At 44.0% G+C, this 18844-nt stretch overlaps 1 protein-coding gene across 9 annotated transcripts in view; it reads right to left on the bottom strand.

Annotated features, from left to right (window-relative positions):
- The window catches only part of ICA1 (islet cell autoantigen 1), a 61517-nt gene extending 42988 nt beyond the window's left edge, over positions 1-18529 (bottom strand). For 2 of the 9 annotated variants that reach the window (XM_035129091.2, XM_035129092.2), the window contains exons 1-5: positions 18241-18529; positions 6851-6889; positions 6363-6534; positions 4046-4118; positions 2245-2368 (exon numbers count right to left, since the gene is read on the bottom strand). In XM_035129091.2, coding sequence (XP_034984982.2) covers positions 2245-2368; positions 4046-4118; positions 6363-6534; positions 6851-6867 — 386 coding nt within the window. In that variant the 5' untranslated portion in view covers positions 6868-6889; positions 18241-18529. Of the gene's footprint in view, positions 1-2244; positions 2369-4045; positions 4119-6362; positions 6535-6850; positions 6890-17830; positions 18010-18035; positions 18193-18240 lie in introns of those variants that run through there. The other 7 variants (XM_035129082.2, XM_035129085.2, XM_035129084.2 and 4 more) reach the window with 7 other exon arrangements.
- Between the last annotated feature and the right edge of the window lie 315 nt (positions 18530-18844).

Here is an 18844-nt window from a genome sequence, read left to right as displayed (position 1 = left end):
AATGGGCCTTACTTCCAGGTAAGTGAATGTTGCATTGCAGCCTAAACAGAATATTTAATATACCAGTGAGCAGCCCTAGTTAATTTGCACAGTATGCTGGTTCTGTGGTGAAGCAGCTAATATTTAATATGCAGACACAAGTTAAAAGTTATTGGCCATGTGGATAACCGGCTAAGCATTCAAAGTATGGAACCAGTCTGGGTGAAAGATGAAAGTTCCCTCTTGCATTTTCTAGAATATGGTTCCTATTCCATCCTGAGATCACGAGAAACCTTCCCTCAAAATCACACACCTTGACAATTCTCAGAATACAGCACACAATACCCTTTTCTGCTATCACTTATCTGGAGATACAATAGCCTACTCACACATAGGTTCACTGATTAAACTGGAGCAAAGCTAGTTTAATCAACAAAGAATTCCAGTTTGGTGCATGCATGGGTGACCTAGCCATCAAACTCCTGAATATCTCAAGCTACTCATAATGGTATACGGTATCTCTCTAAGCATTAGGAAACTCAAAGGACTCTTCCTTGATTGGGCGGTCCATTCTGATGTTCCTGGTTCACATATCATTTATACTAAATTATACAAGATAGCACTGGTATTGGAGCGAACTTTTTGTACTCTTTCCTAGGCTATCAACTTCTGGCAATGCGACACTGTTCCCCATCCAAACAGCTTGCATCTCTTGTGAGACACATGGCTCACAATATTGCTCTGGTGGGTCCACGCCAGTCCAGGATTTCCTTGCCTCTGAAGGTATCCTGACCTGGCCAATGATCTTGTGTGCAATCTGGAGTTGGGGGAACAACAGTAGCTAGTGAGATTGTAAGGAACAAAGCCTTGTCTTGCCCCCATGCACAGAGTCAAAGCACACTATCAAGAAGATATGACAAACTCTTAAGGTGTTTCCAGTTGATAGGTTTCTGGAACAAGGATTGCTTCCCCCTGGCTTGTGTCCAGCAAGGCTGAATACCACAAACCAAAGAACAATAGCTCTTCCATCCTCCTGACAATGAAGTTGTGATATTTTTGACATTGGAAGGTGCAATAATGTCCTGGTGCACCCTGTCTCTAGGATACAGGTGAACTCTCTGATGAAAAGAAAACACCATCTTCTAGTTAGTGAACCAGAGGGTGGACATGCACATTTGATGCCAAGGAGTGTGGGTGTATGATCATACTGGAGCTAAAATCAAAAGCAGAAAGTGTGTATATAGTTAGCTCCTGGGTCAAGACCAGGCATCCCCAAACTTCGGCCCTCCAGATGTTTTGAACTACAATTCCCATCTTCCCCGACCACTGGTCCTGTTCGTTAGGGATCATGGGAGTTGTAGGCCAAAACATCTGGAGGGCCGCAGTTTGGGGATGCCTGGTCAAGACCTTGAAGAGGGACTGTCCTGTAGAGGCAAGTGGGGGGAGGAAGTGAGTGTGGCTACCTGCCTGCTGTACTTAAATAAGCTGTTGGTCTTTGAGTTTACCTGAAGTGCCTGGAGTCTTTTTTCTGAGAAAGGCAGCCCTCTTAACGACAACACATTTGGCAAAGACTCCTGGCTTTAACAAACCAGAGGTCAAGATGTGTGGCCCTCTTTGTCAGAAGGCTGAGCTGGAAACTGAGAGGGATCCTCTGTGCAGAAGGGGATGCACATTTCATTAGCTCTGTCTTCAAATCAGAGAAGGATTTAATCTTTTAATTTCCTGCCTATTCTCCTGGGTCTGAATGAGAAGCTCAGGGAGGACAGGCAGGGAACAGGTAAAAAGTCTGGGGAGAATTCAGAGAGGAGGCAGAAAAAAAATCCTGCGTAAGGACCTGGGAGACTGAGGTTCAAAACTCCATTTAGCTATGAGGCTCCCACTGGGTGATATTAGGCTGAGAGAGAGTTACTGGCCAAACTCACAAGGTTGTCATGAAAATAAAACATGAGGTGGGGAAGAGAAAGAGAATTGTAGATGCTGCCTTGAACTAACTGGAACAAGGACAGGATAGAAATGTAATATAAAAGTGACATTGAGGAAAAAAGAAATCCCCCCCCAAAGAAAAACAGATAAAAGATATAGCCAGAGAGCTTTCTTGACCTCAAGCTACCAGCAGTCCTTTCCTGCTTTTTGTTGGGACTGCTGGGATGCTGGAGACAGAAAAAGCTTGAAACCTCACGTGGGCTTCTTGTGCAGGCCTGCTTCAGAAGGCAGGGCAAGGATGGTAAGCTATTTCAGACATGAAGTCTCCCCAGTCAAACATACCTTTGTTGAGAGGAAAAGCAGAGGGCCTTTCCTGTAGCTTGCATCATCTTGCCCGCTCTGGTTTTATCCTGAGAACCTTGGGATCGGAGAAATTTCCCCAATTCATTTTCTTCTTGAGACAGAACTGAGATTAAAAAAAGAGAGAAAGTGGTGATGCACCACAAAGTTTAAAGAAGGGAAATGTTGCATTGCCCCCATTATTCAGGTCACAGAATAACCCTCCAACATCACCCTGCAATTTCTAATTAACCTTCATGAATCCCCCGCACTTACGGAACAGACGATCGGGTTCACTTCAGCACATCCCTTCATGGGCTCAGTGTAATGTAACAAGAACTGCAAAATGACCTCTACGCTGAAAAGGCAACAGGAGAACGTGCTATTTTTTGCTTGAATAGAGCTATAAGCTTGGTGGGATCAGATGAAGTAGACTGCTGTGACCTGACTACAATACCTAGAATTTCCCTTGATTGTTTTACACTCTCTTTCAACTCCTTGAGCCTGATGCTCAAGTGACAGAAGTTCAAAGGGGCTTGTCAAATGGATGCTGACTGAAACAACTTGGGCACCACACACCCTTCAGTTTTATTCCCTCTGTATATTTGCATTTTTCATTTAGAAAATTTGGTTTCACAGTTTGCATTTAAATTAAGAAAATGTTTTAAAATATTGATAATTTTTTTTAAATCAAACTAAGGCAAAGGAAAGCATGTCCTACAGTTCCATACACAATAGCAAATGTGAGGACCAAATTAAAAGTTCTCAAGTTATGCAATCTCTCAATGGATGATTTTTACTTTTCTTTTCTATTTCCTTACATATATATCCTGCCTTTCTTCCATCATGTAACTCAAGGAGTTACTCAAGAAGTTCAAGTGGTTCCCAGGTAGTCACTTATCCGCTCACTGATAACCACCACCACCACCACCACCGGACTGGCTTATTTTCAGCATGGGAGTGGCCTCCTATGCCTTCAGACCATACTCTGGAACCAATGTTTTGCTTGAACAGCTAACACTGAAAAGCAGGTGCAGGAGGGTGCTGCTTCAAGCAGAGGGACAGAGGATACCCCAAACTGCTATATTTAAGTTGCTTTTGTTCTCTGCAGGACAAAATATACAGCCCTCCCCCTTTCTACCATAAAAAGCAGCTTGGAGGGGGGTGCATGCTTTGACAAGACAAACATATATATAAGCACATGCTAGGGAGACATTTCTCATGTTTTCTGTGTAACACAAAGATTGGATCAGTTTATCAAACTTGGGGCTGTCCCTACTATCAGAAAGAGTGGTGTAGCTGCGTTAGACAGCAGTTGGGGTGAGGAGCAGCAGTGCTGGACCCTAGTCATCTGTCCTAAGGCACACACTGTTGCTGGCCATTTTCCTTTGTCAGCAGACAGAGCTGAGTGTGTCATGTGGTCTGCTCTGACCTAATACCAGTAAGCTAGACCACACCCCTTAGGTGTGGTAGAAGATGCTGTCTTGTCATCAATGTTGAAGTAAGATTTAACTGCAAGCATGATTTGCATATGGAATGGGGAGAGGCATCTTGTCTTTGGCCTCAGACAGCAAAATCGCTTGGACTGGATTTGATCAAGTTCTATGTAATACCATATTTTTCTTAGCCATAATATTTGTTTCCGCCAAATGTACAAAGCTATCTTTAAAGCCTAGACTGATAAATAATTTTAGTATCAAGTTGAACTCTGATTAATGCTGCAGAATACCTCACCATTATCTTCATTTTACCACTGTTTAAGTTAGGCTGAAAAAGTGAAGCCAACTACAGCTAAAATACTTACAACAAATCCTTTTTTGATAAAGTTCAATTGCTTTAAGTAAATCCATACATGTCCTCTGAATTGAATGGAACAGCTGAAATGAAACATAAAATGAAAACTATTGTTGAGACAGGAGACACAGAAAAAAACCACTTTCCTTAATACTATATTTCCCCTCAAAACAGTATGTTGCTTCTGAAACCTTATCAGCTTTCCTTGCCTATGAATTCATAGTGTTTTCCTCTTCACGTGTGCAGCAATTTTCTAATACAATTCCTATATAAAAGCATGTGAGATGGTCTGAGCAAATCAGTTTGTCTCACGGGCATTTATGCTCTATGGTATGTTCTCCGCCAGTGAAATGCAACCATGTTTACAGTATAGCAGGAAGGCCATTCTGTGCAAGGAATGTGACAGCACAGATTTAAAGAGGTATAATTAAGGTCACAGGCAGAAAGTAAATATGTAAAATGTAATTTGCAAGCTGGAACCAGTCCAAGAAGTAAACGCTCAAACTATCCAATATTTCTAGAGATGAGGTTTATATTATTTTAGTTTTAGAATTTCTCAGGAATTAAATAGTTACAAAAAAAGAGAGTCCAAATCAGACATCAACATTTCCTTATTTAAAGAGAGACCAGAGAGGGGTTAACAGGTTCTCTATTATCTATGCTAATTCTATGATAACACTGCTTTGCTTGCTTTAATTCTACTGTTAGGTAATGAATATCCTTTAAAATCAGACTCATAGAACTGTAGAGTTGAAAGGTACCCCAAGGGTCATCTAGTCCAACCCCCTGTAATACATGAATATTGACTCAATTATACATGACAGATGGCCATCCAACCCCTGCATGGAAGGAGAGTCCACCACCTCTCGTGGGAGTCTGTTCCACTGTCAAACAGCTCTTACTGTCAGGAAGTTCTTCCTGATGTTTAATTGGTTCTTGTAACTTGAACCCATTGCTTTGGACTCTAGCCTCTGGAGCAGCAGAAAACAGTTTGCTCCATCTTACAGCTTCCTCAATCTAATCTCGGCCGTACAGATGTTTTTGGCCTACAACTCCCATGATCCCTAGCTAGCAGGACCAGTGGTCAGGGATGATGGGAATTGTAGTCTCAAAACATCTGGAGGGCCGAGGTTGAGGAAGCCTGCTTTAGATATTTGAATATGGCTATCTATCTCTTCTCGGTCTCTTCTTTACAAGGCTAAACATATCCAATTGCCTCAACCTTGCTAATAAAATGGAAAAAACACATCAGAAATTGCACACCAAAAAAAGGAAAGGAAATGGCTGAAAACAGACTTCTGTGGCATAACACTGATTTATTCGCTACATTTGTATCCCATTCTTCCAAGAGGTTGGGGACACTTTTTTATCTTTATGACTAAATCAGGTACATTAGCCAGGGGACAGTGATTTCAATTGGTAGGTACATGATTCTTGATTTCTCCCAATGTAGTTTCTCCTGCAGTAGTGCAGCTAGGATATCCAGGCTAAAGTTCAGGGACTTGCAGCTCAGGGCCCCCTCAAATTACCACCCAAAGAAAAGGAAATGGTGGAAGCAGAGGCAAACATCAGGCCCGGCACCAGCATCTAAGCTGGCATGGGCAATCTGAAGTTCCCACTAGTTGCCACAGTATCCTTTCTTTCTACTGTACTTGGTGGTTGTTGTTTTTTTTCAAAAAAAATCGCCAGTGGGAGACCAGCCAGACAAATAAGGGATTACAGATGCTCATTTTACTATTAAAAGAATATTGTCCTTTTCTACAACAAAATCCGTTTATCATAAGGGAAGCAGAAGCATACTACATTTTATTCCTGTATTCATGATGGTGCTATGCTTTAAGCAAGTCTTAAAATGAGAAATTGCACATGCTCTGTATATTTCTTTCATTTATCGGGGTTGGTAAACTGTGTTGGTTTGGTTGCTTTTTGGGGGTTTTATTTTTTGTGCGGGGAGGTCTGCTCTAACTTATCAGGAAAGAAAAAGCAGTTGGAAAGTATAGAATGGTGCTGGGAGGAGATAAATGTTAACAGTGTGCTTCACAACTGGAGCCCTACGCATGGCCACCTTAAGCACCTCCCAGGCTCCATTAAGTCCAGGGTCAGATTTTACTTAGCTGCACCACTGTTCTCATACCTCATGAAATGCCATATCCAAGGGTCCCTCTAACATTAGGGTGCATCTGAGGGGCAGAGTGGCAAGGGGAGCTGCAACAGGGAAGCTAGGGTTGAAAAGCTGCAGGGCCTTTTGGAACCTGGCCCAATTTTTGCGACTTCCTAACATAGGATTTCCCCCCTTTGTGAGGAAATATCTGGGCTGCCAAGCCTACCTCTAGTTTTGCATCCAGATCTGCATCTGAGGCCACCACATGTTCATCTTCCTTCTTTCCTGTGACTTTGATAAGAGTTTGTTTTGTCTTCCAGTATTTCTGCTGCATTTTATTGACCACAGACTTCTCTTGGCCTTGGGCATACCGATCATAAAATTCCCTTGAATAACTGCTAGGAGGCAAGATGCTAGTTTATTTACGAAATATTTAAGAGACAAGTTGAAATCATGCAAGATATCATATAAGCAGCATTTGATGCAACATCTCTGTCTGTATTTACATTCCTTGTACAGTTCTACACTGACTTGCATTTTCCCGACCTTAGCTCCTACAACCACCCCAGTTTTCCTGGCTTCTTCATACTTAGGAGTATGGATGAACTATTCTGCAGCTATAGCTTGATTTTTTTTGGTCAGTTTTGGGAAAGGCTGTGCCTTAACTTTATTACTGCTACAGATACAGATACAAACACAGAGAAATCTACTTACTATTTGTGGTCATCCATCTTTTGTTATTTTCTTCAAACACTATGAAATAAGGGAAGAAAAGCACAGCAAAATGATTGATGTGATTATGCATCCCAAAGCTTTGTCGTGTTTATACTGTTTACTTTGAAAAATATAATGCATTTCTCAGAGAAGATAAATTCTTGTATCCTCAGTGAATCCCAAGGATTCAGCTAAGTTCATGCACGGATACAGAAGTTCTCCTTAGTAAGTGTTATTGCATAATCATCACGTTTTCTTTTGCATCAGTGGATGAGATCATTTCAGTTATGCTAGCCCTAAACCATGGCACAGACAACATTTAGCTGATAGATACCAATTATGCACTATATAGAGATATATATCACAGAATATATAAGGTATAGACCAATATATAGTGCATAACTGGTATTCAACAGTTTCACTATAATAGACAAACAAGAAAAATAAACTCTTAGGGCCATTTTGCCCCCTTTTGTGCCACTTCCAGGTTCATGGTGATGCACATGTGTGGCATCATACATGCCTTGAATGCATATGAATGGGGAGTTGCCTGTACTGCCCCTGGTACTGATGGATATATACTTCATTTCATGTTGAAAAAGAGGACGGCTGGAACACATCTAACAGCTCACATAAACTTTCAGAATGAAGTTATAAACCCAGTACAGATACAACACTAGATTCTTGCAAATCATTAGGTGCAAATATGGAACCTATCTTGTGAACACATGCCACACCCACCTTTCTATGGAGAAATTTTCTTCCCTCCTTCCTTCCAGTTAACCATGATGCTACATAACAATTACACCAACACAAACTATCATCAACACAAACCAGATTATCTCATAAGCCACCTCAAACCATGGTTACATTTTGGGCTAGGAAAGTACCAGGGATAGTGTTTGTCCATATCATGCTAAACATGGTTGACACAAGGAAATGAAGGGTGAGGGGAAATTGTTCCAGAGAACAGAGAAGTGAGAGCACATTACTGAAACTGGATGTCCATGTGCAAACTGTGGTTTGTAGATGCCAGCATTACATCTCCATACACAAATAGAGCTAGCAAGTATTATTTTTAATATATATTTAAATATCAGTAAGAGACAAGGAGACAAGTAAGACCCAGGTGGCACTGTGGGTTAAACCACTGAGCCTAGGGCTTGCTGATCAGAAGGTCAGCGGTTCGAATCCCTGTGACGGGGTGAGCTCCCGTTGCTCAGTCCCAGCTCCTGCCAACCTAGCAGTTCGAAAGCACGTCAAAATGCAAGTAGATAAGTAGGAACCGCTACAGCAGGAAGGTAAACGGTGTTTCCGTGTGCTGCTCTGGTTCGCCAGAAGTGGCTTTGTCATGCTGGCCACATGACCTGGAAGCTATACGCCGGCTCCCTCGGCCAATAATGCGAGATGAGTGTGCAACCCCAGAGTCGGTCACGACTGGACCTAATGGTCAGGGGTCCCTTTACCTTTAAGAGACAAGGAAAATACGTTTTCCATTTCTACTTTGGGGCTTTCAAACTGTCAGAAAACATTTACCTTTGGAAACAGCATTTTACATGAAAATAGGTTTTTCCAACTATATAGCAATGATTCACAGGACTGTGTAATAGGCTTAACATCAATTTAAGCCCAGCTATGCTGATGATATGTTTTGTATGGCAGCCAATTACCAATGATACTAGTTTCATACCAATCATGATATTTACATTTGCATGTACTCCCACTGCAGTAATGGAAATACTCTAAAAAGGAATGAATATATGTAAGATTGGCAAGAACTAAGACTTTAACATGCTTTGCTTCCTTCATCCTTGGGCTACCTTCTGTTCAGTTCTTAATCATAAAGGTAGATGTCTTAATCACATATTCTGGACTGTGACTTCTTTATGGATATCCCTCAGCTTCTCACAAAACAAGACTGCAGCTGCTATCTTGAATGAAGGCCAGGGGGGGGGGGGACTGTTGCTGTCTTAGATTAGAGCTATTTCATTTCTTCAACTCTTGAGTAAAATTAGTGGAGGATAATAAACTCAAAAAGTTGTTGCTAAACAAAGTAACTTCATTTCCTAACTACTTTTGATGCAGGTTTTTTTAAATAGCAATCCACTATGCAGTTAAGGTATCATTTGAAGAGTCCTTAGATTCTAAAATAATAATAATAATAATAATAATAATAATAATAATAATAATAATAATAATAATAATTTATTATTCATACCCCACCCATCTGGTTGGGTTTCCCCAGCCACTCTGGGCGGCTTCCAACAGAAAAATGAAATACAATCTATTAAACATTAAAAGCCTCCCTAAACAGGGCTGCCTTCAGATGTCTTCTAAAAATCTGATAGCTGTTTTTCTCTTTGACATCTGATGGGAGGGCGTTCCACAGGGCGGGCACCACCACTGAGAAGGCCCTCTGCCTGGTTCCCTGCAACTTGGCTTCTTGCAACGAGGGAACCGCCAGAAGTCCCTCGGTACTGGACCTCAGTGTCCAGGCAGAACGATGGGGGTGGAGACGCTCCTTCAGGTATACTGCACCAAGGCCATTTAGGGCTTTAAAGGTCAGCACCAACACTTTGAACTGTGCTCGGAAATAATAGGAATACTTCTAATGGGAGAGGCAGGATTTGGGTTTTGCAGACACAATTATTTGTTTATACAACCAGACAGGTAACAAATGTGAAAACAAAAAGGCTTTCATTGTGACCTGACTAAGCTGTAGCTTGTCGGTGGCAGTTATTTGTTTTTTTGTGTTTTTAAGTTCCTAAATCTATCACCAATTAAAAAGCAAAAACAAAAACCCTCTTGCAAAGTATTCAAGTTGATGGTTGCAATTTTGCATCGAAACAGTTGCTTGGGAATCTGTAGCTTTTATAATGAATATTCCTTCCAGTTCTACAGCTGTAGTAAAAACCTAGTTAGCAACTAATATCCAGCAAAAAAATCCTCAATAAATTTAGAAACCTCTTTCTGCAATACAAAATTTTCAGTCATAAAATGTGCAAGGTTTTTTGCTCCTCTTACTCAGCTTTTCCATTTCAGGAAGCACAGCCCATGCTTCCAATGCTGTCCATTGCAGCTGCAGCAGTTTCTTGAACCCGCCAGTACTGGGCCCCAACCCAACAGCTGAAGACCTATGCCAGGGGTAGTCAACCTTTTTATACCTAATACCCACTAATACATCTTTCTTGATGGTAAAATTTCCTTACCGCCCACCAGTGCTCGATGGAAGGAGGATTCAGCTTGTGCCGTAGAACCCCCTACCGCCCACCTAGAATCCTAAAACGCCCACTAGTGGATGGTAGGGACCAGGTTGACATCTCCTGACCTAGGCACTAGAGACATTTCCCCTGCTTTTTCCTTTGAAATACCAGAATCACCCCCATATACCATATGCGAAATTCCTTGAGGCTCCTTTCGGTTGCAAAAGTGGTTTACCACACAGCACAATGGCTGTAGAATGTCCAAAAATCCTTGAGGTGCACAGACCTAGCTTCAATGGTTCTTTAATCCTATACTTGAACTACTTATAGCCCAGTTCTAAACTCATTTGACTAGACTGTGATAGGAACCACTGTTCATGCCTTACAATTAAAATATGTTTACCTTGCTCCTAGAAGATTAAATGCGGAAGTCATTCAACCCTTCTACATTGGAGCACATGGGGGAGAATACATTCTTCTGTACAGCCAACATACTCTTGATTAACTATATGTAACCTTTTAGATCACTTAGTATCATTTTGCATTTCTGTTTCACTACCTTGTGTTCAACACCCTTAGCCAACACAGGGTGTGGCTGATACCGTGTTTCCCCCTTTTTAAGACACCGTCTTACAACTTTTTTCCCTTAAAAAAGCACACGGTGGCTTATTTTCAGGGGGTGTCTTTTTTTATTTAAGTGCCGGTACAACTTGGCGCTCTCTCCCGCGTGCATTTTCTGCCTCTTCTATTCTCTCCGTTTCCCCTCCTCCCCCATCCTGAATCAAGGGCTCTCCTTCCTTGGAGGCTTCTAAGCTGAGGCTGGATGGCCACCTGCCTAGGAGACAGACGTGCACACGGGGGGGGACGGGGGGGACTTCACTCTGTGAGGTGGAGCAGGAGGTATACACGAAGCTGCCCTCCGTCATGTCAGTGTAGGTGGGACGGCGCTGGTCGCAGTTGAAGCACTCGCGATTGGGTGGGAGCACTGGGAGGCTGCTCATCTCCCTCAGCAGCTTTAGGTGCTTCTCCTCCTGCTTCGGCTTGGCGCTTGCTGCCATGGCTTCGAAGGCAGCGGCGGCCGTGTGTGTGCGCGCGTGGAGGTATAGAGGCTGCTCCCCGGGCTCTCTCACGCTGGCCGGAGAATGAGGAGGGAGGCCGGGACCCGTCCCGCTCCGAGACGCTAGTGAGGGAAGCGCGAGGGGGACGAGGCTTGGGCCTGCGGCTCTGGCGCGCGCAACCCCAACTGACGGACTGACGGAAGGAGGGGGGAGGGAAGGAGGAGGAGAGGAGCGGCGTCAGCTCTCGGCGAGGAGGCTGGGGCAGCTGAATGACGAGCCGAAGAGGAACCTGCGCGGCACCTTTTCTCTGTCGGGGGGGGGGAGAGACGCGATCACAAACAGAGAGAGACAGACGCGCACACAGGGGGAGAGAGAGAGAAAGACGCACGGGGGGGGGGAGAGAGAAAGACGCACGGGGGGGGAGAGAGAGAGACGCGCGCGCACACACACAGAAAGAGACTGACACCCACACAGAGAGGGAGAGCGGTGCTGCTTCGCGCTTTGTCAGCGCTGCAGCCGCCGCCGCTTCCGAACGCCAACCCGACCTGGCAGGCTTCCTCCTCCTGCCACGGCCGGCATTGCAGGAGCTGGGTCCTGCTGGCTTGTGCCCTCAGTGTTCCGTGCGGCACTGCTGCACGCTTTATCGGCACTGCAGCAGCCGCCGCCGCTTCCGGGCATCGACCCAACCCGGCAGGCTTCCTCCTCCTGTTGCGGCCGGCGTACTGGGTCCCGCTAGCTGGCTGGGGCGCTAGGTGGTCTTGCTCCGCACGTCGCGGAAGTATGGCTTATTTTCGGGGTATGTCTTACATTTCTCAAACGATTAAAAACCTTGCCATGCCTTACTTTTTGACTACGTATTAAAAAAGGGGAAACACGGTAGAAGGTTCAGCTTTTATTTACTGCTGTGTCTTAAACTTATTTCTACCCAGGTCATTCACATAACTACTTCACCTATCCCAGCATATCATTCTCCAATATATGTTCCACCCACCCCATTCTCCCAGGACCTTACTGTCATTCACTCCTATGCTACCCAAGTGGTTCTTTCCCCTGTATAAACACCCACTCTTGTGAAGCTCCACCCATCCCACAAAATATTCCCTCCCCCATTCTTTCTGCTTTCAGGCTCCCAGTGCATCCTCTCCTTCAGCACTTAACTTCAGAAAACATGCAGAGAGTTTCTAGCTGTCCCTAATTTTGCACAAAGGTTAAAGTAAAATTAGATGTCAGGGGTCTTACAAGGGTAAAAGAAGCATTGCTGGATCAGGCACTTTTAGCAGGATGGGTAATAAAGAAAATTGAAGGCTGAGGAAAAGTAACAAATGGGCAAGCCAAGAAGCAAGAGGAACAAAGGAATGAATACAGACAGGCTAGGCGAAGAGTGGGGGGGGGTGAGTCACAGCCAAAGATCACAGCTTTGCAAATAACCAAATTCTAGCAACTGTTGGGACCAATGGGAAGAAAAATATGAAGGAAACCACAGTGGACAGAAGAAAGAAAAACTAAAGATACCCACCCACCTTTTGCGTTGAGCGCAGCAGGCCTTAAGATTTCATGATTCCTCTGCCTTGGATTCTCCCACTCCTACCCACCACTTTTGGACTGCTCGGTCCAACAGTGACCTTTGCTACTGAGGTGGTCTAGTCAGAAGCCTGCGGTTACAAGGGGTGACCACAAAGAGAAGCTTTGCTATGTTGCTACATTTCCCGGTATTTACTGCAGGTTTAACCAGCCTTAAGCTCTTGCTCCTGCCCTTTACAGTAAACAATGCTATCAATAAATAGGCAATGTTAAGCTGCTACCAAGAATTTCATAAAGCATTACGGGATTTAAGAAATGTTTTGACTGCAGAAAATGAGAGGCAGTCAATTGACTGGCAAGCGTATATGGTAAAAAAAAACACAGGGTGGAAATAGATTTCAATTAATCAAAATTACCTCTCAGTAGTTTGCTTGTTCACACATTCCCATGTCAACCATTTGTGGCCTAGAAGCTTTCCTGCCTAGATTCCCAGTGACAATTCCACTGCAATAGGCAATCCAGGTGTGCAGCTATTTATAAATTTGGCCTGAGAGTTGGCAAGGCAAGTGTGTGTGTGTGTGATGTGCAACATTTCAAGGACCTTAGCTGTTTGCGATGCTTTAAACCATACTCTGAAGGATTTAATCTAGAAAAGTGCTTTCAAGGTTATACCATTGCAAAATACCAGCCACCTGCCTTAACAGCAGAACTAATACTGTATATAATGGCTGGAGGCACAGCAAACCAGTTTTCAAAATAAACACAAAGAACAAGTAGAATGCTACTCTTGACCTGTAAAAACAAAAACCTGGATTTACCTGCCAATTTAAACAGCTGATTAAAATATTCATGTAAGAAAAATACGGAGGGGGGGATTAACATGGTATCCAAGGTACAATTTACACACCAGCCTCTTGGAAACTACTATACAAAGATGTGTGATATTTTGACGCTATATTATAAGCTACCTTGACAAGGAAACAAAAAAGCTAAATATATAAAGCTGAAGCAAACAGTCATTGACCTAGTAGGAATATCTATTGGGGAAAACTCCACACTACACATGAAGGCTGAAATATTGTTGCCTCCCCACCCCCTACCAGAATGAGGGACAGAATCCTGTCTGGTCTGGCAATGTGGTATTCTAAAGGATATATGGGTCTTCTGAGCGATCCAGTGTAATTTAATGTATTAAGTATTATCTAGATTCAGTGGAACTACTTTCAGCCTGATCATGCACCTAGTTTGGCAGAATAATGCAATCATTTGCGGCTTTCTTGCCTTTATACTGATACACACGTATTTTCAACTTCTACTTTTGCATCATTTTTCATTCATGATAAACTACTTGACTGGGATCATATTAAGTATTCTTCAAGTTTTCTTCAAGATAAACAATTATTGGGATCCTGAGCCCGATGAACATTAAAAACTCCCATAAACATACCCATTCATTCAAGTTGCTTTTGTTTGTAAGAATCTTTATGTTTAAGAGCCAAACTTCATATTCAGAAATTTCATGTGGCTATACTCTTGAGAGTCCCATGGACTGCAGGAAGATCAAACCTGTCCATTCTTAAGGAAATCAGCCCTGAGTGCTCACTGGAAGGACAGATCGTGAAGCTGAGGCTCCAATACTTTGGCTACCTCATGAGAAGAGAAGAATCATTGGAAAAGACCCTGATGTTGGGAAAGATTGAGGGCACTAGGAGAAGGGGACGACAGAGGACGAGATGGTTAGACAGTGTTCTCAAAGCTACGAACATGAGTTTGACCAAACTGCGGGAGGCAGTGGAAGACAGGAGTGCCTGGCGTGCTATGGTCCATGGGGTCACGAAGCGTCGGACACGACTAAACGACTAAACAACAACAACATACTCTTCCAAGAATGCTGCAGGTGAGCAACCGCATGCTCAAATGTTTCCTGTCACATGCTTATATGTTTCCCATTGTTCTTATACAGTATATGAAATTGCTTTAACTGTTTTTAATATTTGTGACTTCTTTTATATGATATTATATTGCATATTGCTTCTGGGTGCTTCATTGGGAAGTGATTCATAAATGAAATAAATGAATAAATACTAAGCTGGATGTGGAAATCTTCCACTGATTTGCTAGTTTCTATGTTTAAAATATTTTATTTGGTTAACACTGGAAAGCATTCAGTCATGTTATTTACATCATCTGCTTTTGAAGTTGTTTAGACCAGGGAACATACACCATTTTTGAACTGCATGGAGGAAAGAGACAACATATGTTGTGAACTTCCCTGAGATCTATGGGTATAGGGCAGTATACAAATTTAATAAATAAATATATGTACATTTGACAAATAAAATTAGCATTCTTAGTAGAACAAAATATTCATTAAGCTGCTCTCTCTGGTATACAGCACAATTTATCTACTGAATGATTTACAACTTTCTTTTGGTTTGTTATTCCAACAACTCTCTACAGTACATGACTTTTTCCATTTTCCACTTGTGGAATCATTATGATGAACAATATTTTTTCAGATAGAAAACTGACACTGGTGGCACGCCTAGAACCAGATAGTGGCTGCAGAAGGCTTAAAGAAATGCCTCCTTTGCTCCCTGGTATATTAAAGTGCTGGGATCTATGAAATGGGCTAGGAAAGAACTTGAGCACCAGTGGAGAAAGACCCAAGTAAAAAATGACTGCATATCCCAGGGAGTCCATATCCAGGCCTATGAAGTGGCAGTGATGGGTAGTTTGCTACCTTATGACAACAGAACCTTTCCATCTGGTGCATGAGTTGTCTGGCTGGAAGGCAAACTATCATTTGTTTGTATATTTGTGACCTGCACTTTTGCAACAAATATCAAGGCAGCTTACAACATAAATACAATGAAATCAATAAATAACTATCTGCAAAATGTAATTAGAAACATCAACAAAACACTAATACTCATTGTTACTGTTTAATTTGATTCTTTGTTGATAAAAGTTTCTCAAATACAGTCTGGCATGAATGCCACACTTCCCGTGAGTCTACATCAGAGATGTCAGAAATTCTCACTTGGATGGGTTTGAAAGGGTTTCCCTCAAGTTTGTTGACAGAGTCATTTCCTGAAAGTTTTGCATGGACTTGTCAAACTCAGGTGAAAACCCTGTTCGGCTATGAAGGTCACAGGATGACTTTGGACAAGTCCCCATCTCACAGTGCCCTTGAAGTCTAGGTGGGATATACAATGTGAAGCAATGCATGGAGAACACTGGCAACATATAGATACATACAGTGAAGTATGGCTTAGGGATGGGAGGGTCCTGACAGACTCCAACTACAAAGCTGCTGCTGAAGGGCTCAGAGATTATCTTGCTCTTAAACCCAAAGAGACTTCCTGCTCAGGATGCCTAGAAACTACTGGGGTGGTGGTGTGTTTGGGGGTTTCTGTTGGATTGAGAGTTTATTTTGGAGAAGCATTTTTACTGTTACTGCAACTATTTATGCATTTTTTGGGATTGTCTGATTTTATTGCATATTTAATGATGTTTTCATATAGATATTGTAAGCATGGTTTAACTATGGAAAGACAGCATACAATGATGATGAGGTATAAATAACCCCCCAGGGTGCTTTCCATCCACCTGTTCTTCCTGTTCTCCTGTTAACCTGCCACTATTTCTAGGAAAGGAGTGCAATACAGTTGCCATCATGATCCTAAACATTTCAGATGGTGCAAGCTATAAGCTATAATTCATGATTTCTGTTTTCAGATGATCATCTATTGACTTAATGGGTCAAGATACAAACGAGCCTTTCCCCCATGCATGCAGCCCCACCACTCCTTGCAATCAAACCAGTAAGTCTCCAATTAACCATCATTTCCTGTATCATCCAAACCATGAATCTATGGTTACAAGCCAGGATATTAAAACAACTTCAAACCACAATTAACATACTGGCTTGTTTCACAGCTGATAACCATAGTTTCCTGGTTTGGATAAGATTGGAAACTTCCCCATTCCTACCGGTAGAAGCCAACTCCTAGGGGGCAAGGTCCCTTTGCACCACCAAATAAAATATATGAGGGGGCTGGTTCCCCTCCCCCAAAGTTGATAGGCATTGCCATTCAAATGGTGTGCATGTGCCACATCTTGTGATCAATTATGTGGGGTGCTGCTTACATGCCCCCCAATATGTTATTCAAGTTGGCACCCCTTCCTGATTTGTCTGTTGAATCAGCCGGGAAAGAAGCAAAGGGGCTGCACGCATGTGTGGGCAAAAGGCTCATTCATAATCCAGTTTACGAAGCTGAGACATGACCACCCCAACACAGTTTTTATTACTGGATAATGCAATCTCTAAAACACAGATCAAGACAAAACAATTCAGGGCTTGTGCAGTGCCTAGCAGTCACCCAAAGTACCAGTCCTAGGAGCCAATTCTTAGGGGCTGGGGTCCCTTTGGCCCCCAAAATTTTTTGGAGGAGGCTTAGTGCCCACCCCAAGTTAATGGACATTGCCATTCAAATAGTGATTGATTATGTGGGACTGGGCTTATGTGCCGCCACCCCCCAATATTTCATTCAAGTTGGCCCCTCTGGTACCAGTGCTATAGATTTAATCAGTGCTTTTTTTCCTTAAAAATGTTTAGGGGTACTCTCATTTTCCTACTCATATTGAAATACTACCCCTCAATGAGGCCAAGCTTAGTTTCACAAATGTTTAGGGGTATGCCTACCCCTGCGTACCCCCAGGAAAAAGCACTGGATAATAATAATAATAATAATAATAATAATAATAATAATAATAATAATAATAATACCCATTATTATTCCTCATCAGCTTGAATGGTAACACCGTGCTGCTGACCTCATAAAGTGTCAGTAGCAGCTTCCCTGCCCTGCAAACAGCAGGCGCCCAAGTTAACGACTGAAAGCAAATCATGCAGCAAATTACAAAAAAGAAAAAACAAACCGGGGAGGAGGAAGCAAATACACCTGCTGGTTGTCATATCTGCTAAAAGGATGAGAAGGGAGGGCGGGGGATACCGAGCAAGCAAAGGCTAAGGCGAGAAAGGGGGGGGAGAGATGCCATTTTGGAATCGGGGGAATTGTGGTTACCCAGGCGAAGAATTGGGGGGGGGGTTGAATCCTGACCCCCCCCCAGATTGCAGCTCCCTTCTCCATCTGCCAGGGTCGCGCCCCTCCTCCCGCTTCACCCCGACCCACCTCCCGCTTCCAGGCATCCCCGACCTATTCGCTTCTTCTCCTCCTCCTCCTTCCTAAGAGACACGCCGCCTGCCGAGGTGGTTGGTGGTCCCTGCCCGGCATGCGCGGCTCCGCCCTGCGGCGGCGTAGTCACCGTCCGCCGCTGCCTCAAGAGGAAGAACCTGCTTTTCCAGCTGGGCCAAAGCGGCGCTCCTTCCGCACCTACCTTGCCCGCGGCTGTGAGGGAAGGGGGCGGAGGGCGGCTGCGCGTGTCGTCCCCGCCCGTCCCCCCTCAACTCCCTCGAAGGGCTCCGCGGCCTCGCGCTCCTCCTCACAGGGGGAGCCTCATGGCGCCCTCTTCCCGGCCGCTGCCTGGCCAGGGACTCCCCTCCCCTTTCCTCCGCCCGAGAATGGTTTGCTTTTGTTTTTACCTCACGTCGCCCTCGGCCGCCGTGGCTTCAGGTGTTCCAGCGCCGCCAGCGTCACAATGTTCCTCCGCCGCCGGGGAAGAGAACGGCCCCGAGCAGGGGAGGAGCTTCGGCCACCGCCGCTGCCGTTGCTACCTCAGCCTGCCCCCCCCCCCAGTCCCGTCCCCCCACCGCCGACCGCCCGGTTCCCCTCCTTTGCCTCAGGCGGGCGAAAGACCCGGGCGGCCTGACGGACTTGTTTGTTCTCCCTTCTGGGCCCAGAGGCGCCTGGCGCGGCTGTGGCTTCCTGCGATTGTTCTCCCTTTCTCCCCACCAAAGCACTGCAGCTTGGAAGTGTTCCCGCTGCTCCCTCCCGCCCCTCCCAACAAATAAATAGGGCTCCTGTGGGTGTTTTTTTTGGACATTCAACAGGTGAAGCTCGTCCCACTTCCTGATGGAATTTGTCGCAGACCCTCCAATAAGAGCGTCCTATTCCATGATGATGATAGTCAAAACATAAAAATAAATTAAAAAATTCCTTCCAGTAGCACCTTAGAGACCTCTTCTTCAGTGTGCATGCACACGAAAGCTCATACCTATGACAAACTTACTTGGTCTCTAAGGTGCT

The sequence above is a fragment of the Zootoca vivipara genome, chromosome 12 (assembly GCF_963506605.1).
Source record: "Zootoca vivipara chromosome 12, rZooViv1.1, whole genome shotgun sequence".
In the NCBI taxonomy this organism is placed as follows: Eukaryota; Metazoa; Chordata; class Lepidosauria; order Squamata; family Lacertidae; genus Zootoca; species Zootoca vivipara.
This window is presented reverse-complemented; position numbering and strand designations above follow the sequence as displayed.